Source organism: Cydia fagiglandana, chromosome 15 (assembly GCF_963556715.1).
Source record: "Cydia fagiglandana chromosome 15, ilCydFagi1.1, whole genome shotgun sequence".
In the NCBI taxonomy this organism is placed as follows: Eukaryota; Metazoa; Arthropoda; class Insecta; order Lepidoptera; family Tortricidae; genus Cydia; species Cydia fagiglandana.
Window position 1 is genome coordinate 18,626,278 of NC_085946.1, and position 22,315 is coordinate 18,648,592.

The following is a 22,315-nucleotide window of genomic DNA, read 5'->3' on the forward strand; positions in this document are numbered from 1 at the left end:
ATTAGGTTAATAATATCTTATCAAGTAAGGCTTTTTAATGACTTCTACCTGAACTAGGAAAAAATAAAAATACTTAAATAAATAACATAACGGCAAACTTATGAGTTAAATTTGTGTTCATTTAGGTAGGTATCAGTTTGATATGTTTACATTCTAGAAATATGGCTAAATAATGATTATGTGCATACTATAAAAACAAACCATACCTATAATTCTAAAATTAATTACATGGCAATAATGAGTAATGACTTATCTAGGGTTTGTGGCGTATGTTACATATATTACAGTTTAAGACTTAAAAACGTGATTTATGCTAATAACAAAATAAAGCAACTTAGCAAAAACATGATTTCCGCTTAGTGCATCAGTAAACGAGAAGGAACTTAATAATTATTTACTTATTTATATTGATATACTAAAAATCTTAAAAGCCTTTGTTTTATCCTTTTGTGTAAAATACTGTGTTTTTTCTTTAAGAAATAAATATATCTAATCTAATCTAATCTATCCATTAATTACTGGGCACCCAGTAGGTAAAATGTTTCACTTCATGTCATATTTCTTTTGATAGGTATTGGAGAGCAATAATAGTTATTTGTTTTACAAGGGGGCAAAGATGTTGTTTAACCGCTCGTGCTAATATTGATAGCCGAGCAAGCGAAAGATTACAAAATTGAACCACGAGCGTAGCGAGTGGTTCGAAAAATGGAATCTTGAGCATTGCGAGGGTTTCAAAAGAGCGCGGCGCGCTCATTCTTTCTTCCGTGGTTTCAAAGCACGAGGGTTAAACAAAATTTGCCCCCGAGTGAAACACAAAATTTTTCACCACACCAACCCGAAGCAAATATTAAATGCAGAATATCAAACAAAATCAAACCTAATCAAATCCAAATGAATGTTATTAAATATTTATCATCCAAAATCATCATTTAAAAGTCAATTCTATACCAGAAAACATGAGAAAACAACTCAAAATTTGCATTTGATTACTTTGCCTCACATGTGAATAAAATGCAACTTTGCTATCAGTTTTTGAAGTGCAAAGTAAGCCTTTCCGAGCTGGTGTGGTGAAATAGTAGATTGTTAACCAAGGGTTGAAAGGCACCCATTTCTGTCGAGGTAGTTTGGCGCTCGAACGCAGTGAGAGCGCCAATAGTCCGAGACAGAAATGGTGCCTTTCACCCGAGTTAAACACTCTACTTTTCATATCGAATGCGAGGAAACCAAACAAGACAAGGCAATTTCGCAAAATCAGTAATGGAAGTACCTAATAGATCTACGGCCATGAGTTATTTTCCTTAGGACTTACTTGCAATCGGAGGCTTTACATGTGTGAAGATTAATAACCCCTAGCAAAAATCATTTAGATTGCAATATTTACGAAAACACACATTTTTTAACAAACTGCAGTAATTTTAAAATGATTTGTTCATTATAGTATGAAAATCAGCGGCATGGCCTCTTAATTTTTTAATTTTATACTTTTTCGTTCTAAAAGCCGCAACAGACTACCGGACCGCACCGCGACCTTGGTGCGCCGCACCACGTAATAACATAATAAAAGTCATTTAAATATAACAATTTAATTAATAATATAAGTAATTTTTATCTTGTATTTTATTTTATTTTCATGAATATAGTGCTAAATAACTTTAAAAATCAATTTAATATCGTACAAACGTTTGACTGCGGCTGTATAAGATTCTGCCTTTGCTCATTTACGCAAGTGTAAGGTTAAAAAAAATATTTTTGATGTATTCCTTTTGGTTCCCACCTTATGAAATCGAGTAAATAAAATTCAACGAAAGAATAAATAATAATTTGTTTTTAACAATTCACTTACATCATTTTTTATATAAAAAAAAAGGTTCAACGTGGGATTAGTAAAATTAAACAATTACCAATTGTTCCAAGCGAGGAAATAAAGACACAATTTTTCCATTTTGTTTCCACCCAGTTGTTCGTGGGACGGGGACGCAGAGGAGTACACCACTTTTCTGTACTAGAGCATAAACGTATCACTTTCTGCGCACCTTTTAGAACAACAACGACCTACTTTCAGAGCATGAGATATGAAAAGAATATTTTTTATTGTATGTACTTACCTGTTGTACTGTATGTGCCGACTGCAGCGTCGGCGTGCAGTTCCCATACAAGTTGCAGTTCGGGTTGCAGTCCGTCTGTTCATCATCATCATCATCATCATCTCAGCCATAAGACGTCCACTGCTGAACATAGGCCTCCCCCTTGGACCTCCATTCGTACCGGTTGGAAGTCACCCGCATCCAGCGTCTTCCGGCGGCTTTAACAAGGTCGTCCGTCCATCTTGTGGGTGGACGTCCTACGCTGCGTTTGCTAGTCCGTGGTCTCCACTCGAGCACTTTTCGACCCCATCGGCCATCTTCTCTGCGCGCAATGTGGCCTGCCCATTGCCACTTCAGCTTGCCAATCCGGTGAGCTATGTCGGTGACTTTAGTTCGTCTACGGATCTCCTCATTTCTGATTCGATCACGCAGAGAAACTCCGAGCATAGCCCTCTCCATAGCTCGTTGAGCGACTTTGAATTTTGAGATGAGGCCGATAGTGAAAGACCACGTTTCGGAGCCGTAAGTCATCGCTGGTAACACACATTGATTAAAGACTTTCGTCTTGAGGCACTGAGGTATGTCGGACGAAAAGACATTTCGTAGTTTCCCGAACGCTGCCCAACCGAGTTGGATTCGGCGGTTGACCTCCTTCTCGAAGTTGGACCTACCTGATTGGACTACTTGTCCTAGGTAGATGTACGAGTCAACAACTTCGAGTACCGAGTTCCCAACAGAGACTGGGATGGGCACAACATTGGCATTTGACATAAGTTTCGTCTTGTCCATGTTCATTTTCAAGCCCACCCGTTGTGAAACTCGGTTGAGGTCATCGAGCATCATGCTGAGTTCCTCCATCGACTTTGCCATGACTACGATATCGTCGGCAAACCGAAGGTGAGTGATGTATTCGCCGTTGATGTTGATGCCAAGTCCTTGCCATTCCAGGAGCTTGAAGGTGTCTTCCATTACGGCAGTAAACAGTTTCGGAGAGATAACGTCTCCCTGCCTTACGCCTCTTTGCAATGGAATCGCCTTCGTGCTCTGCTCCTGTACTCGGACCGACATGGTGGCGTTACTATACAAATACTTCAACACTTCGATGTACCGATAGTCAATATGGCATCGCTGAAGAGACTCAAGCACCGCCCATGTCTCCACCGAATCGAAGGCTTTCTCATAGTCCACAAACGCTAAGCATAATGGTAAGTTATACTCTTCGGTCTTCTGTATAACTTGCCGCAGCGTATGGATGTGGTCTATGGTACTATATAGCCTTTTCGAAACCCGGCTTGTTCGGGAGGCTGGAAGTCATCAAGTCTGTGTTCGAGACGGTTCGTGATGACCCTTGAAAACAGCTTATAGACATGGCTCAGAAGCCTGATGGGTCTGTAGTTCTTCAATAGTCCGTCTGTTACGACCCTAATATTGATATACTAAAAATCTTAAAAGTTGCAAATGTCGCAACCTTGTGCTGACATTTTTGTTATCGACATATTTAAATCTACCAGACATCATTCAAGGCGGATGCATAATATTTTATGTACGAATATGTATAATATATGTGGACAATCAACATGAACTGAACCTTAATAACGAAATGATAAAGATAATTTTTGAACGGCGTGCGTGTATTTTTTACCAAAATTATTCGTCTGACCGTAGTGCAAAAGTAAAAAACAAAGTAGCCGAATTAAACCAGTTTCTTAACAGTAAGTATGAAGGTGCACGTTACAATTAGGCAAGTTAACGGTATGTATGAAAACACACGGGCGGGTGAAACGAGCGTTTGAAAACCGCCCGCTTTTAAGTACATGCACAGTAGTATTTCGTGCAATAAAATTCGTGCGTTCAAAGTGCAAAGTGCAATAAAGTGCGTTCTTAAAATTCAAGGGCCCGAGTTACAAAACGAGACGAAGTCGCAAACGGTGTGAGTAGGGATTGCGAGGAGAGTCGGATTATGAATGGGGAGAGAAGGAATTACAGGGGGGTGAGAGAGTTTTAAATACGTCTGCTACCTAAATAATGTATTCCTATTTCATATGGAGCTGTAGTAATATTCGTAATAAAAAAAATCGATTCAACAACGTTTCAAAATCACCCCACCTCAACTCAAAATCCCATCTCACCCCAACTACGTGGGACTACTGGGTGAGAAGGAATTTTGTGTTTATCGTTAAAGTTATAAAATGGAACTACCTAAAATCATAAAAAACTAAAATACAAACGGCCGAAACATTTATTAATTAAGTTTACATAAAATGAAAATATAAAATGTTATCGAGGTTTGAATGTCAGTTTCGGCCCTACTCGGGGTGAGTAGGGCCGAAAATTGGCAAAAATTTTACGGTTATAAATTATTGCCAATTTTCTTGAATTTTTATATGCGTATCGCAAACGCGTCAAGTCCTGCTTAACGGTCCCCGCTATGGTCAGTGTTGAGTATAGGATATTTCTCCCTAACGGCAAACCCCTCTTCTAGTCAGTGATGAGTAGGGTGTACTCCTGGGAATTTGGGAGGGAATTATCAGCGGGTCCGCTCGCAGCATAGCTCCGTGTGTGCTCGCATGAGGTATAATGGCAAATAAGACGTTGCAAGTCGAGCAGTGTACGTAGCGCAGCGCGCCATGGACCGCGTCAGCTTCCTGCTTAACGGAGAACCCCGCTCTGGTCAGTGTTGAGTAGGGTATTCCTATTCCTTCTTATCGAGTGAGAACCCCGCTCTGGTCAGTGTTGAGTAGGGTATTCCTATTCCTTCTTATCGAGAGAGAACCCCGCTCTGGTCAGTGTTGAGTAGGGTATTCCTATTCCTCCTTAATTGAGAACCCTGTTCTAGTCAGTATTGAATCCAGGAATTCCCGATTCTCACCGTACTAAACCAAAATCGGGATAATTCCCTAGTGTTCTGATAAAAATATGAATCATGAGAGCTCAAGCTGTGTAAGACGAAAAAAGCTTTATAGTCACATTTTTTATGTAAAAGCACAAAAAGTTTTAAAACTAAATTTGTGAACACAGTGGGAGGCGAGATCAGCTCCGACCTGTCCCTGCTGGATTACCTGCGCGTGAGCAATGATCTGCGCAGCACCAAGTACATGTGCCGGGAAGGCGGCTGTGGCGCATGCGTCGTCGCCGCCGCGCGGCCCGGCGAGCGACCGCACGCTGTCAACTCTGTAAGAAAAGCTTCCTTATTATAAATTCCAGTTGATTTGTCATAGGCTTTTGACTGCGTACTCTTAAAGTTAATGTAATCTAAAAATTTAGAAACGTATTATTTCATAAAGAGATACATTCTTGAGTTATGTACCTAACTAAAATTTCTAAGATTGTAGCAGGGGTTACCCAGGGTACTAGTTTGGGTCCCTTAATTTTATACATTATGTAGTAGGTACGTAAGACCTCTCTAATGCTTGCGACGACGTCCTTATGCTGATTTGATGTTTATTTTTACGAAGATTTTTTATCATCATCATCATTGGTCACAGCATTTTTGCAGATAATAGTTGCAGCGACTAAAGAAAGTATTTTCGGGAGGTAGTCTACAGCCTACATCGACTGCGATGACTGTATAGACCAAAATGGCCGATCGGCACTTCTTGCCGCATCGATCACAGACGTATCTTGCCTCCTAACTTTACGCCAATAGCTACACTGTCAAGTTTCATTCTGATGATACAGCAGACAATAACAAAACATTGGATACATCTCTGAATATCTCTGATACACAAATAAATACCTAGTTCCTTTATTTATACCACGTCGGTGGCAAACAAGCGTATAGTTTATACGATGGTCCACCTTCAGTACCTTTCTCATATGTAATAAACAAAAAACTTATAACCAAATTGTATTGGTTCACAGTGTCTCGTATCCGTCACATCTTGTCAAGATTGGGAGATAACCACCATCGAGGACATTGGCAACCGTCTGAAGGGCTACCACCCGCTGCAGAAGACCCTCGCTAAGCTCCACGGCACTCAGTGCGGATACTGCTCGCCTGGATGGGTCATGGCCATGTATGGGTAAGGGTTTCACCATTTCCAGGGCCTTTAAAGCATATCCTTCATGATCAGTCAGTCAGTGCGTGATCAGTCTCACATGCAACTCACATGACACCACACAATAAAGACTGGTGTTTGTTATTCTACAGAGGTTAAATCATCTATTTCTATAATACCTATACAAGAAGATTGCCTGTCAAATATCAAAAGTGCGACTAAAATCGGAATGTTGTCAAGTGTCACTACATTGGAAGTTCATATACCTGGTTACTTCTTTATTCTACACTTCAAATTATCTTTAAGCATAAGTGTCATTCTAGATCTGTGGGTGCAATAGTTAGTCTAATTTAGCTTAACTTAGTCTTACCACAAAATAAATAATATAGTACTAGGTACAGAAGACTCACTCTCTAACAAAACGCGTCTGTTACGATCAGGACAGATATGGCCGCTAGGTGGCGACAGCGCTACGCGCGGCTTATAGCTAGCCACCAAAATTGGTGTGGAACGGATGTACTTTTAGCTACCTCTAGCAAAGCGACGAAATCGCGGAGTGAACCACGCCTGGTCTTACATTTATATTATTGACTTCACATATAAACGCCGTTATCTTTAGTCAATGACTCCACCTAGAGGTATATCAAGGCTATATATGATGTACATACTAAATATAACTAATACAAAATTAATTAAAAATACTAGCCCTCTCTCCAGTGCAGTGGATTTCCAGATCATCATCTAACACTTTGTTTATATTGTCAACTTTATTCGTAATAAAATATATTACTTCTGGTTTGAAACAATAAAATTATTCAACTTTCGCTACAGTCGTGCAGTCGTGGGTGTTGATAAGAACCTGTCTTGTAATAAAATGCAAATTAAGTGTCTTTCGGCGTGTTTATTTATCTATCACTCAGACAGACGTGTATTTCCGTTACGTGTAAGAAAATCATATCTTAATTAATTATTAGTACCTTGTTTTGCAATGAATTCCTACTCATATTATAAATGCGAAAGTAACTCTGTCTATCTGTGCTGCCTCTTTACGATCTGTAGGGCTACCGCCAATACCGAAAATCGTCAATTGCGGGGTTTTTCTCTATCACTCTAATTACGCCTTCATTGGAGTAAAAGAAAAAGATCCCCGCAATTTGCGAATATCGGTTTTCGCGGTAGCCCCTCTGAACCGAGGGCTGAACTAATTTAGCAGAAATTTCGTACGGATATAGGTCGAGGCCTGGAGAAGGGCATAAATATAATAGTTTATATGAATCGTCATCTATTATCCACGCAGGCAAAATCGCGTTACATGAAGTTCTGCCTCAATTTTTATATCTATGATTATTTCAACACCATTTCGAGAAATAGGCCGGCTTTTAAATGTAAGTATTTGTTTAAGTAGGTATTTTTAACTACAATACTTATATTTATTAAAATATAAACCTCTTACCTACTTATACGAATATATAAATGCTCAATAGATACTTTATTATTTTAATCGAACACGCGATTCCAATACAACACCTAAATACGAACCAAACCATGTAATTGTACACCGATTAGGTTCGGCATTGCACAAAACACAGTTAAATGGACCATCGGTGGACCCTGTGTCGTTGTAGTAAGATCTAAAACTGGTCAGTTATTAATGGTTCCTCAAGCAAGGCAGCGAGATGATTCCTCTATTGATCGCTCCATGCATTATGTATCACTACAATCTTCAAGTAAATATGTACTTACTACATAGTTAAAAGTGCAAGAAGTTATTAAAGTTCAAAGACGATTGTAAAAATGGTTTTATTCTTTGGTCAAGGTAGAATAATTTGCCTGTTTCGTAGATTCGTAATGCGAATTGTTGCTACAGTTAGACTTATAACTTGCAGCTCATCATTTAGGATTTTTCAGGGTTCCGTACCCGTTGGGTTCTCATCCGATCGGGATCGGCATTCTATAAATATTATGACTAGTCGGAGTAAAATTGCACAAAAATATTATAATCGAGTAGTCTTCAAAGTAAGACGAAACATGCTGATAACTATTATTACTATTGAGCTAAACTTTTGCCCCTGTTGTTACAGACCGGCAGAGTCTAGTAAATATTATAATGATATATTATTTATATGCAGTCTAGACTCTGCATTCGATCACATTGGTTGGTCAGTTTGTATCAACCATTAGCTACAAAATCCAAATTAGATACAAATGTATTTTTGTTATTACCACGTCGCTACAGTCATAACTTTACTGCTTGTTATATACATATATACAAGTTCCAAATTGAATGTATATTTCATGGATCTATATTCTGCCATTTATTGATGTCCTTAACAAAAAAAACAGAAGCTCAAAATTTTTTTCTGGTAATCAAATTCTGCAGCCTCCTGCAAAGTAAAGAGAAGCTGACAATGCTGGAGATAGAGCAGTCTTTAGGCAGCAACATCTGCAGGTGCACAGGATACAGGCCCATCCTGGAGGCCTTCAAGAAGTTCGCCAGCGACGCACCCAAAGAGAACATACTTGATATTGAAGAACTCACCATTTGCAAGAAAAGTGGCGAAACATGCCGTAAAAGGTAGGCAAATATATGCCGCGCACACGTGTTTAGTGTAAATATTATTTTAACCTGTTTGAACCTGTATCTGTAATTAAATTAATTCATCATCACCGACATCATTGGTTTCATTAGCTTATTTTTCAACATGCTATAGGATTTTGTAGACTAGGTAAATAAAAATAACCACAATTGTTGGTAATTATTCCTATTAACGGTAAATTATTTTTATTAAATTAAATTAATTAATAATTTTATTTTTATGTTCAAAAGCAAGTGCAGCGAAAGCGACTGGTGCATAGTGGAGGCAGAAGACCTGAAATTACCTGAAAGATTAGAGATCCAGCTGAAAGATGGCAAGTCCTGGTTCAGGGTGCAGTTCGTTGCTGATGTGTTTGAAGTGCTGCGGAGAGAGGGAGATGACTGTTACATGTTCGTTGCTGGAAATACTGCTAAAGGTATGGATTCGATCATTGTCCCTGTCGCACTAATAAAGGAATCTAGAGTGATAGAAAGAGATTACTATTTCGTTCGCTACGACGCAAACGATTAGCACCTTGCCTAAGCACCCTGATCTATTAGGCTAGCAACTAACATATTTGTTAGCCGAATAGTTCAGGCCTGTAAGTCTACAAATCTTTGCGGTTTTTAGGAGCGTACCCCATAGACGAATATCCTCGGATCCTCATAGACATCAGCAACGTTCAGGAGCTCAAAGGCTACCATTTCGATCAAAACCTGGTGCTGGGTGCCGGCAACACTCTTACAGAGACCATGGACATATTCCAACAACTAGCGAATTCGGTGGACTCATTCTGGTATCTGGAGAAGTTGAGGGAGCATTTGATGTTGGTTGCGCATATACCTGTTAGAAATGTAAGTGAATCCTGTCGAAACTTTGGGGCCGTGGGGGCCAAGTGCGCGTCGACTGTACAAAGACTTGTCGGCGCGCTTAATAGAGGCTTCTGGTGACCAGAGGGCTGGCCACTATTTCGCCCAGCGTATTAGCATCGCTATACAGCGGGAAAATACGGCCAGCCTTCTGGGCACCTTGCCCGTTGACGGCGACCTGGGGCAAATTTTTTATCTATAGTTTTGTAAGTTTTATTATGTTTGTTTATTCCGTAATTACTTGGTTATATAATATCATACACCAATAAAACTTATATTTTTGGAGAGCTAATTAAATTTTACGTACATTTTGTATGAATATTATTGAAGTAAAGTTATAATTTAGTGAATCCTTAGTTTTAAAGGCCTTATTGATATTAGAAATTTCCAAAGTTCCATGAAATCAATGCAAGAAGAACAACTGTAAACCGACTGCAATTTGTACGGGAAATGTACGCACGCCAACTGCAACGTCGGCGTGCAGTTCCCAAACAAGTTGCAGTCGGGTTGCAATCCATCTGTACCGGCCCCTGAAGAATGTCTAGAATGTAATTTTAATGAACTTTATTTCAGTTGGGAACAATCGCCGGCAATTTAATGATAAAGCATCAACACAATGAATTCCAATCAGACATATTCCTTTTGCTTGAAACTGTTGGCGCATACCTTACTATAGGTAAGTTTTGGTTTCTTATTTCGTGAAACATCATCATCAACAACAGATTCTCAAATGTCACATTAGCGCGCGTTAGCGACATTCGATATGATTCGAACTTTAAGATACGTCAAAAATTTACTAAAGATACGATATGGATCGAATGTCACTGTCAAAAGTGACTTTTTGTTTTAAGAAACGTTTAAACGAAGAATATTTTAATCTCAGTATTGGGTGAAGTCCCCAACCCGCATGGGCTAGACCAGCAGCTAGGACTATAGCCTAAGCCCTCTTGCGTATGAAAGGAGGCCCGTGCGCAGCAGTGGGACGTAATAGGCTGAATAATTACTATTATTTTTATTTCAGTGGACCATTACGGAGTGCACATATCGGTGACGCCGGAATCCTTCCTCCGAGTGGATATGAGAGGAAAGGTCATCATGAACGTCCTGTTCCCGCCTCTCAGCCATTCATACAAATTCGTATCGTTTAAGGTAAATAAGGTCCCCAAAGACCATAACTCGCGTTAATTAATGCAAGCCTATGAAAAACGTAAACACATGTAGGTATTTGTCTTTATCATACGCCTTGTAAGTTAAACGGCGAAACTAGGGAATGCAAATCGGTTATTTTCGGTTATTTTTTGTATGGAAATAATCGGTTATTAACCGAAACCGCGGTTATTTCCATACAATAAATAACCGATTTGCATTCCCTAGGCGAAACCTCCTCACGAGAGAGATAACACGAACGTTTAGCCCAGCACCAACGTATAGTCGAGCTTGAGGCGGTTTTGCCTCAACCCGCAGTGAACGTGTTAAAAACACCAGAGGGCCTACCGCGAACCACGTTCGACGTGTTGCCTCTTTGTCGCTCTTGTAAATTCGTTCGTAAATGAGACAGGGAGGCAACACGTCGAACATGGTTCGCGGTAGGCCTTCAGTTTACCGGTAATAAGTGACGTTTCGATTCATGCAAATCGACATGTTTACGTCCGTGTGTTCGGAGCGCATAAGGTAGCCCGGTAGCCCTTCTGTTGTTCTCCAAAAATCTGAAACTCTGGTAAAAGGCTCAATTCGAAAAGATAGAAGCAAAGCGACCGCACAAAGACTTTCTGAACACACTTCAGATGGGACTATGTACCTACCCTTATCATACGATCGCCATCAGATATATCAGAGCGGCTGGATGTTCTGGATGCACCGTCTAACTGCCTTGACAATAGAGACTTTTTCAGATATTTGTGAGCACCTCTTGGCCGCTCTGATACTCTTATCATTATGGTTCCACTTCTTTTACAGATAATGCCGCGTACCCAAAACGCCCACGCTATAGTTAACGCTGCGTTCCTATACAAGTTCTGCGCACCGCAAGACCACGTATGTCTAGCTCGTATGGTCTTCGGTGGGCTGTCTCCTCACTTCATACACGCCAAGAATACTGAGAGGTAATTACTAGAACCTGACCTTAGATGTAGTTAGACCTATGTCAATGCAGTAAGGTTAATTACAATGACAAAACCTAAACTGAACTAAGCGAGGATTGTGTCGATAGTAATAATGTTCTTATTTTTACAAACTTATATGCTTAATTACAATAAATATTTACAGTTTCTTTGTAGTTTTACATGTATGTAAAATGTATAATTATTGGTGCAATAAAGAATATTTACTTACTTACTTACAATATTTAATAGGTCAATCAATCATCATCAATTTTCGACGAAACCTAATGTCACCTGGGGCATAGTCCCCAAGACACTGGCCGCATTTCCATTTCACAAATTTGTATTGTCAAATGTGTAGAAGCCCGCCTACAAGAGAAGACCGTCTAGTCTACAAGTTGTCTAATCGCTTTTATCTCTTGTATTTGTGCACATACTTCACTTACAGAAGGTCGGTAGAGCAGGCAGGAGCGAAGCTCTTCCTTTCTGACTGTGTCTAAGCGACACATACAAAGAATTGTCCTATGACAGTCTTCCCAGTAATACATTTTATATTCCGGTCTTCCCCACATTGATTCATCAATTCATTAATCTTTGCTTCAAATATTTCTTTCTTTCCTTAAGGTTTCTTCTTGGAAGACAGTTGTTCTCCAACGACACCCTGCAGAGCGCCATCAAGGTCCTGCTGCAGGAGCTAGTGGTGGTGGACAATCTTCCGGAACCTTCGGCCAACTATAGGAGAGACCTTGCTGTGAATTTGTTTTATAAGGTAAGATAATAATAATATATTTATTTCCTAAGGTCTTTGATGATGAATTGATGAATCTAACCTGATATATTTTATGACCTTTATCAACAGGGTCTTCTGTCATTATGTCCTAGTAACATCGTCTCGCCTAAATACGCTTCTGGTGGGATCGTTCTCAGCAAAACTCGCCCCGTCTCTGATGGCCGGCAGATATTTACCACAAATCCCATGTTGTGGCCCCTCAACCAGCCTATTGAGAAGGTTGAGGCACTGGTAAGTAATGACAGTTCTAAAAAATGTAAGTATTTATTGCTTTCGATTAATTGATTCGTCACATTATCATTCAAACAAAACAGATCAAGCAGGAATAAAAAAATCTAAGAATGTTCATCTATTTTTGCCTAGCAAATACCCATGCAGGTACTCATAGTAGGTACAAGCTTTGCTTACTTAGGGGCACCGATCACCTGTGTAAGGCTCGGAGTAATTAACAAGGGTAAGGTTGTCTCCAAATATTTATTTTATTATTTATTCCCAGATCCAGTGCGCTGGTGAAGCGCCATACACGGAAGACCTGCCGGCCCTCCCGCGGGAAGTATTTGGAGCATTTGTTCTGGCCAGAGTCCCAGTTGGCGATATTGACCAAATTGATGCCAATGAAGCCTTGGTATAACATTTAATTTATTAACAAATAAATAGAATATAATTTTTAAGAAAAAAAAACCGACTTCCATGGGGGCCGATGAAAGATTATTGTAGATGGTACACTATGTAGAAAAGGGGGTAAAACCACCCACTTTTCTACTAGCATTTCGCTTCTGTATAATGGCTCCTCTACAGGATGGGCCAACGCCGGCCACTCCAAGGGACGCAGCCATGCGGTAGAATGAGATAGCAATATCACTTGCTCCCTCTAACGCATAAATGCGTCCCTTGGAGTGGCCGGCGTTGGCCCATCGTGAAGAGGAGCCATGAGGGTCGTAGTTCTAGCCTAACCTAACCCACTCCTCAGATAGCAGTTCGGTTCTGTGCGGATCGCAGTTCGAACCTAATCAAACCCACTTTTCAGGTAGCATTTCGTTTCTGTAAGGCTCGCAGTTCTAACCTAACCTAATCCTTGTTCGGTTCTGTGAGGATCGCAGTTCAAACCTAACCTAACCCACTTAATGGCGCATGCCGTGCGGTGTACGGGGGTTTAAGCGGGAGGGGCTAGTAAGATTGGCATCATCGTACTTTATACCTACGTTAATTTTATGGTAGGTAATCATAGTTGTTTATTTAGTTAAGGTATCATAGTGGTTTTCTGGGTCAAGGTCCGGGTCCGAGTCCGGGTCCGAGTCCGGGTCCGAGTCCGGGTCCGAGTCCGGGTCCGAGTTCGGGTCCGTGTCCGGGTCCGAGACCGGGTCCGAGTCCGGATCCGAGTCCGGGTCCGAGTCCGGTTCCGAGTCCGGGTCCGAATCCGGATCCGAGTCCAGGTCCGGGTCCGAACCGGATCCGGGTATGAGTCTGAGTCCGGGTCCCAGTCCAAGTCAAAATCGAAATTCGTAATCACCAAACGTGTACCATGTGTCATTGAAGAGTTCTGTTCTGGTCATCATCAGCAGTTCCACTTCATCAAATGCGACAGTTTTTAATGTAAATGCTTGATTTTATGATGAAAATACAAAAAAATCTATACGTATGCCTTTAATATTTGAGGAGTTCCCTCGATTCCTTATGGATCCCATCATCAGAACTCGAGCTTGACAAAAATGTGGCTTAAAAACTTAACTTGCTTAACGAACATAACGAAAAGGAAAAATCGCCAAACGTGAACTATGCGTCGTTTAAGAGTTCTGTTCTGATCATCATCAGCAGTTCCACTTCATCAAATGCAACAGTTTTTAATGAAAGTGCTTGATTTCCTGATGTAAATACAAAAATCTCTATACGCATGCCTTTAAGATTTGAGGAGTTCCCTTGATTCCTCATGGATCCCATCATCAGAACTCGAGCTTGACAAAAATGTGGCTTAAAAACTTAACTTGCTTAACAAACATAACGACGAGGACAAATCGCCAACCGTGAACTATGCGTCGTTGAAGAGTTCTGATCTGATCATCATCAGCAGTTCCACTTCATTAAATGCAACAGTTTTTAATGAAAATGCTTGATTTTCTGATGTAAATACAAAAATCTCTATATGCATGCCTTTAAGATTTGAGGAGTTCTCTTGATTCCTCATGGATCCCATCATCAGAACTCGAGCTTGACAAAAATGTGGCTTAAAAACGTAACTTGCTTAACAAACATAACGAAGAGGACAAATCGCCAACCGTGAACTATGCGTCGTTAAAGAGTTCCGTTCTGATCATCATCAGCAGTTCCACTTCATCAAAAGTCACTTTTTTGGATGTATATGCTTGATTTGTTGATAAAAACCCAAAAATCACTATATGTATGCCTTTAAGATTTGAGGAGTTCCCTCGATTCTTCAGGGATCCCATCATCAGAACTGGGTTTTGACAAAAACGGGACCAATCTGTATGCATATACATTCAATCAAAAAAAGAATTTTCAAAATCGATCTAGTAATGACGGAGATATGGAGTAACAAACATAAAAAAAAAAAAAAAACATACAACCGAATTGATAGCCTCCTTCTTTGAGATTTGGAAGTCGGTTAAAAATACAATATCAATCCACAGCGCAGGCTTCGTCATAATGTCATAAATGCTATAAAAAATTTGTATCCACAACATGCTTCATGCAGTAAACAAACATACAGTGATGTCTTACGTGAATTCCTGAACTTGCATTGGCTGATGTGAGAGTAGGTAGGATAGTTACATCATTATAATATCAGCCTTATATCGCCCACTGCTGAGCATAGGCCTCTCTTCGCGTACGCCACTTATCCCGTTCCCGAGCCAATCTCATCCAGAAGTGACCCAAGCAAACTTCCGAATATCGTCCACCCAACGAGCCAACGGACGCCAGGCACTCCTTTCATCTATAATAAGCGGCCACCATTCCGTTCACATTTTGGTCCACCTGCCATCACTCTGCGTGGCAACATGTCCCGCCAGGATAGTTAGATACATACATGCTTACAATCATTGAGTTTAAAATACCTAAAGTCTTTAATTTCCTTTCGTTCAAATTTGGCTAGATATATCAATAAACATTTAAATTCTTCAACTAATGGAGATAAACAGCACCTGTTCTGAATTCCAGCATCACCCAGGTGTAGTAGCATTCTACTCAGCAAAAGACATTCCAGGCGTCAACTCCTTCACTCCAGGGGACAACCCTTTCTTCCTAGCCCAAGAAGAGCTATTCTGCTCTGGTCCCGTCAAATACAACGGCCAAGTCATTGGAATCCTAGTAGCTGAGACTAGAACTATTGCAGAATACGCCGCCAAACTTGTTCAAGTCAGATATAAAAATGTTAAGAAGCCAGTCATTGATATAAAAGTTGCGAAGAAAGATACGAACAGGACTAAATTGGGACAAGCAGTCCCGGCTACTAGTAAAGGATCAGAAATTACTAAAGTGATCAAGGGTGAAGAAACGATATATCAACAGACGCACTTTTGTATGGAAGTGCTAGTGAGTGTGGCAAAGCCGACGGAGGAGGGTTTGGAGGTACATTGCACTACGCAGCATATGGACGGGGTGCAGTATATGATATCGCGGGCTCTCAAGATACCGGAGAATAAGTAAGTTGTCTCTTATCATCCTCTAGCACGCGTTTATCCTGGCTTTTTGCCACGGCTTATGGGACTCTGGAGTCCGTTTGGCAACTAATCACAAGAATTTTGGCGTTGGACTACAAGCACAGGCCTTTACACCTGATATTTAAAAATTATTCTGTCCTTTTCCAGGACTTAAACTCTCTTAATACCAAACTTCATCTAAACCGGTTCAGCGCGATATCGTGAATAGTTAAAATGTAGACATACTTCTAGATTATTTAGCAATTAACACAATAATAAAATGCTTCCAGAATAGACGTACACGTGCGTCGCTTGGGCGGTGCGTACGGGATAAAGATATCCCGAGGGAACCAGGCGGCGGTAGCAAGCGCCCTGGTTACACAAAAGCTGAACCGTCCCTGCAGGATAATATTATCCCTTACTACGCAGAGCCACGCTGTGGGGAAGCGGCTGCCATGTTCTACTGAATATGAGGTTAGTTAGTCTATTAAATCTGAGTCGGCAAGCAGATACCATGTTTTACTGATTAAATAGTTGGTGTCCTAAAAATCTAAAACTACAGCTCGAAGGACCCAGGTAGTTCTGGTGTCCTTGAAGTATCTAGTTACAATTTACTACACCGAGAAACGCCGTGGGGAAGTGACTAGCACCCTGCACTGATTAATTTGCTGAGCCTTTAATATCATGCACCCATCTGGTCAGAGCCCAATCTGAGAACATGCTTTGTGGAGAAAAACCTTCGGTTAGAAATAAATATATTGTGTTTAGACTAGCCTTAAGTTCGTTGACTTAAGTACACCTGTAATTTTCTCTTAGTAATTTTGGTCATGCCTAGTTTTTCTTTTAGGTAGCAGTAGATTCTATTGGCAGAATCCAATACTGCAACGAGAACCTCTACATGGACCACGGCTACGTCGTCGACGAGCCCCTGTTCCTGGCGACGCTGGACGTCTTCAACAACTGCTATGAGAAGGCGCGGTTCGACTATAAGGTGTTCAATGTGACTACGGACACTGCGAGTAATACGTGGTGCCGGTCACCGGGTAAGAGTAGCGAAAGCACCTATACTTGACTTTCATTTTTGTACTCGTCATCGTATGTAGAGCTTGGCTCTTATAGTGCTCCACCTGTACGGTGCGAGTTCGATTGTGATGAGTTTGGATAGGTACTACTCTTTTTTGTGTTACTTAACTTACACTATTTGAAACTTATCTGCTTTGCCCGAAGGTTAACTAGTAATAGAGAATGCCTATAAAAATACTGAAATAAATGAATCTTTTACAAAACAGTTATTTATCTTTGTTGTAGGAACTCTGGAAGCTATTGCTTCAGCCGAATTCATCATGGAGCGTATCGCATACGAGCTATCGCAAGATCCTTTAGAAGTGCGACTGCGAAATCTAGACCCTGCCTATACTGATCTGAGAGAACAAGTAGACCGAATAAAAGCAGATGGACAATATGATGAAAGAAGAGCATTTGTTGATAAATTTAACAGTCAAAACAGGTGGAAGAAGAGAGGCTTGAGATTTTCCCTTCTAAGATGGCAGCCTTTCGGTGGACAATATTTTGATATAACCCTCTCAGTTTACCATGACGATGGAAGTGTTACTCTAACTCATGGCGGAATAGAAATGGGCCAAGGTCTGAATACGAAAGCTGTTCAAATTGCTGCATATTTTCTAGGAATATCGATTGATAAGATACAAATCAAGGGCAACAATACGATAATCAATCCTAATGGGTTTATATCTGGGGGTAGTTTGACGTCGATAAATATTGGGATAGGTGTTCAGCGGTGTTGTGAGGAACTCCTAATCCGGTTGGCGCCTATAAGGAAAGATAATCCTAGTGCGACGTGGGAGGCGTTGGTCAAGGCAGCATTTAACGCTAATGTGGACTTGCAGACGCATGGGTTTGTGACGATGGCTGATACGCAGAAAGTGGATGTGTATGGTGTGACGCTGGCAGAGGTAGAGGTGGACATCTTGACTGGAGAGTGGGAGGTGATACGCGTTGATGTGTTGGAAGATGTTGGACAAAGCGTCAGCCCTGAGATTGATATCGGACAAGTAAGATTTCAAGTTTTCTTAATTCCCATAATTAATATGAAATCTATTCCTGTTTTGTGGAATTAGATTTGATAGATTTTATTTTTGGAGAATTTGAGGACATAATCGTGTTTTTAATACCACGTGCCTACTATTCTGAACTAACCACCAATCTTTCATTTCGTAAGGTCGAAGGTGCCTTCATCATGGGGCTGGGCTACTGGACGTGCGAGCAGCTGGTGATCGACCCTCGCACGGGCGGGGTGCTCACGGACCGCACCTGGAACTACCATGTGCCACAGGCCAGGGACATCCCGCAGGACTTCCGGGTGTATTTCCGGAACAGGTCTTACTCTGAACCTAGACTCCTTGGCGCTAAATGTAAGTATACCGAACTATAATAAATGGTAGATGTTCAAGATGATAATCAATTTAATAGAAGTTTTAGTTTCTTAACTTGTGTACATAATATTGTAAAATGTATCCAGTATCGAAATAAATTAAAATAAATCAATTTTAATATATTTAATAGAAAACATTTAGGTACTCAAAAATTATATTAATTTAATATAAAAAAGTGAATAGAACAGAAAACCAACTACTTGTGGATGAAGTTACAGATATACTTAAGTATAATAGCTTAGGCTATAATATACGTCCCACTGCTGGGCCCAGGCCTCAGGTTTGGGCTATACAGGTATACTTAATAAATTTTATTTTGTCTTATCTCTAACTTCGGACTTAGTAATTTTAAGTGCCCCATTAGTGTTTCCCGAAGGGTATCGCTTATAAACTCTTCCCTCCTTCTTTCCAATTAAGCTGAACACAATGTGTACCTACATATTTAACAATTTTTTAGCAATCGGCGAGCCTCCGATCTGCATGTCAGTGGCCGTGGCTTACGCACTGCGCGAAGCCATTGTGGCTGCCAGAAGCGACGCCGGAAAACCCTCCAATCAATGGGTCCAGATAGGTAAGAACTAGAGTGTGCTGTCAATACTTATTGGCATTATTATATTTTAAAAATACAGGTGACTCAAAAATACATTGGTAAACATTTTTACTGCAGCATATTGACGATCAATTTAACAAATGTTTGTGTTTTTATACCAGAGCTAAAGGCTTTCATTTTGATGATAATGTTTTAGTCAAATGGTTTTAGTTTTATTTTTTAACGGCAGTTTAATAAAAACCATATGTATTAAAAAAAAGGATTCCTACAAATTCTTTGTAAACGTATTGTTGGGCGACCTCGCACTAATTATATTATATACATACTTGGTATTATAATAAATAATAATAGGAGCGGTGGTGGCCGAGTGGATATGACGCCCGACTTTCAATCCGGAGGTCGCGGGTTCAAATCCTGGCTCGTACCAATGAGTTTTTCGGAACTTATGTACGAAATAACATTTGAAATTTACCACTAGCTTTTCGGTGACGGAAAACATTGTGAGGAAACCTGCAAACATCTGCGAAGAAATTCAAAGGTGTATGTGAAATCCCCAATCCGCAGTGGGCTAGCGTGGGGACTATAGCTTAAACCCTCTCGTGCTTGCGAGGAGGCCTGTGCCCAGCGGGTGCGCCAAAGTTCATATAAAATTGCAAATTCGATTATTGAAACTCCGAAAATGTATCTCATACAATTTTACATCCTACTGATCATTATACATTTTCATTTTAAACAATACTCATTGGAACTTCGAATTTATTATATTCATAATGTCACTCTACATAAATATCTCTATTACTAAAATTTATGCATATATTATTACTCGACATATCGATTTCGACATATTTGATTTTATTTATAGCAGCATGCTCCTGCAATAGTAAATGCTAAATAAGAAAAAAAAAGACAAAAATAAACAGAAAAGTAGGTCAAATCAGGTTAAAATCCTGCCAGAAAGGTGGGTTAGGTTAGGTTAGAACTGCGACCCTCACAGAACCGAAATGCTGCCAGAAAGGTGGGTTAGGTTAGGTTAGAACTGCGACCCTCACAGAACCAAATTTCTGCCAGAATAGAGGGTTAGGTTAGGTTAGAACTGCGACCCTCACAGAACCGAAATGCTGCCAGAAAGGTGGGTTAGGTTAGGTTAGAACTGTGACCCTCACAGAACCGAAATGCTGCCAGACAGGTGGGTTAGGTTAGGTTAGAACTGCGACCCTCACAGAACCAAATTGCTGCCAGAATAGAGGATTAGGTTAGGTTAGAACTGCGACCCTCACAGAACCGAAATGCTGCCTGAATGGTGGGTTAGGTTAGGTTAGGTTAGAATTGCGAACCTCACAGAACCGAAATCCTGTGACCCTCACAGTGAGCGAGCGTAGCGAAAGCAAATGGAGCCTTAGTCTTCGAGAAATTCTTACAAACAACATTATGGGCACAGATACATTCTCACTGACAACATTATGAGTAAAAAAAAACGGAATATGTATCGTTATGAATAATGTAGGTAGTAGTACAAAAAACTATAAAAAAAATATATGAGTAACAATTTTCGGAGAAACGATGATTATGACTACAAAGCGGTATTATTAGAAATATTCGAATAATAAATTGTATATGAGCCAATATGGACCCGTGCCCAGCAGTGGGACGTATATAGGCTAAATTATTATATTATATTAATAATATAATAAGAATTTACACTAATAGCAGATAGTAGGGTCGTCCAAATAAACGACATCAACTTTTGTATAAAATTCAAAAACCTTTTATGTACCTACTTACCTAACTTTTGTGCAAGACGCCATTAAATAAATTGTTTACCTTATTATTGGTTTCGCGATCGTCTTTGATTTCAATAAATATGATTAAGTAAGCAGATAATTTATGTTTATATTTCAGATGGCCCGTACACTAGGGAGAAAATACAGCAGAACACAGCTACTAAGTTTAATGATTTTAAATATTATTGAAATGAATATAATTCAATTAATGTTAAAAATCAATTTTAGTCCAATTTTATTGTAGTCATTGCAATACGGAGTGATTTTAAAAATTATTGAAGTGAATAAGTATCATTCAATCAATGCTAAGAACCAATTTTAGTCAAATTTTATTGTAGTCATTACAATACGCAGTGATTTTAAATATTATTGAAGTGAATAGGTATCATTCAATCAATGCTAAGAATCAATTTTAGTCAAATTTTATTGTAGTCATTACAATTAGGTACCCAGTATTAATACATTACCGTTTTTACCAGTATATATATTACCTGTTTTTTTTATATAATAATATATTGGAATGATACTATGTTATGACTTATGACAATAAAATAAAGAAAACTTAAATACTTAGTTGTTTTATTTATAAACACTATTTTGCCCTATTTTCGTCTCAGGCGCTTTTCTTTTTACAACATCCTTTATTTTCAACAGGGTCGGCAAGAGGATACACTTAAGGGCGCCTGCCCTATATAGGCCCTAAAAAAACAAGAATTTGACCCTATTCGTAGGATTGACAATTTTAAAACCTATGATCGCGCCATCTGTAAAATATTTCGACCGGCCAAAGCCATTAGTCCATATTTAAACGCGTGTGAGTAACGCGCTTGTGGCTATCTCTACAGTAACCAGCATCCATCCACTTCAGTGTCCGCTTACTGAGCCGCATGCTTGTTTACCACCATCGTATAAAATCAAATCAATTTAGCTAAGTTACATCAGCTAGGGCGCTCAGTGACCCATCCTAATCGACCTCGGTGGATACTTCGATAGCCCTACTATATATAGCAATATCTTGTTAGGTTAGTTACATCGGGGTGAACCTAATAGGACAGATAGGGGAAAGAGGAAACTAGAGAAAATGTTTTCTAGAGTCCATCTAAGCTAACTTGCGACAGTGCTGCCGCGTTGACACGGGCGCTGTCACAGTGAATTTCCTTGATAATAAAATGAGTGACGCTCTGTGATACATTTGATGAGTGACGCTCTGTCACTCATTTGAATAAAGAAATTGATAGTGACAGCGCCCGTGTGTACGCCGCAGCAGTAACGTCGTAACAGTAATGCAGCTGCAGTTGCTATCCAAATATCACCTTTAGGGTAACATTCCAATGGCCCGATTCGGATTTTGAACTAGACATCAATTAGATATCTTTTAGACATCACCAATATACGATAACGATATGTTAAAGATCTAACCTTAGACATTTGCGCGATTCTGGAGATACTCTTGAACGAT

General features: G+C 39.9%; 1 protein-coding gene across 1 annotated transcript; it reads left to right on the top strand.

Annotated features, from left to right (window-relative positions):
- The first annotated feature begins 5,102 nt into the window (after positions 1-5,102).
- LOC134671469 (xanthine dehydrogenase-like) lies at positions 5,103-21,054 on the top strand. Its single transcript, XM_063529332.1, has 18 exons — positions 5,103-5,257; positions 5,946-6,106; positions 8,463-8,657; positions 8,910-9,094; positions 9,289-9,512; positions 10,101-10,203; positions 10,549-10,676; positions 11,484-11,629; positions 12,251-12,395; positions 12,486-12,647; positions 12,913-13,041; positions 15,591-16,075; positions 16,363-16,546; positions 16,920-17,115; positions 17,381-18,144; positions 18,312-18,504; positions 18,983-19,096; positions 20,975-21,054. Exons 1-18 carry the CDS (start codon positions 5,180-5,182, stop codon positions 21,043-21,045), a joined length of 3,663 nt encoding a protein of 1,220 aa, XP_063385402.1. The 5' UTR covers positions 5,103-5,179; the 3' UTR covers positions 21,046-21,054.
- Positions 21,055-22,315: the final 1,261 nt, after the last annotated feature.

Excerpts from the sequence above, each read along its gene's own strand:
- LOC134671469 (XM_063529332.1), top strand. The coding sequence starts at position 5,180 with ATGTGCCGGGAAGGCGGCTGTGGCGCATGCGTCGTCGCCGCCGCGCGG. Across the intron at positions 10,677-11,483 it reads ACAAATTCGTATCGTTTAAG|ATAATGCCGCGTACCCAAAA; the intron begins GTAAATAAGGTC and ends CTTCTTTTACAG. Across the intron at positions 18,145-18,311 it reads CTGAGATTGATATCGGACAA|GTCGAAGGTGCCTTCATCAT; the intron begins GTAAGATTTCAA and ends TCATTTCGTAAG.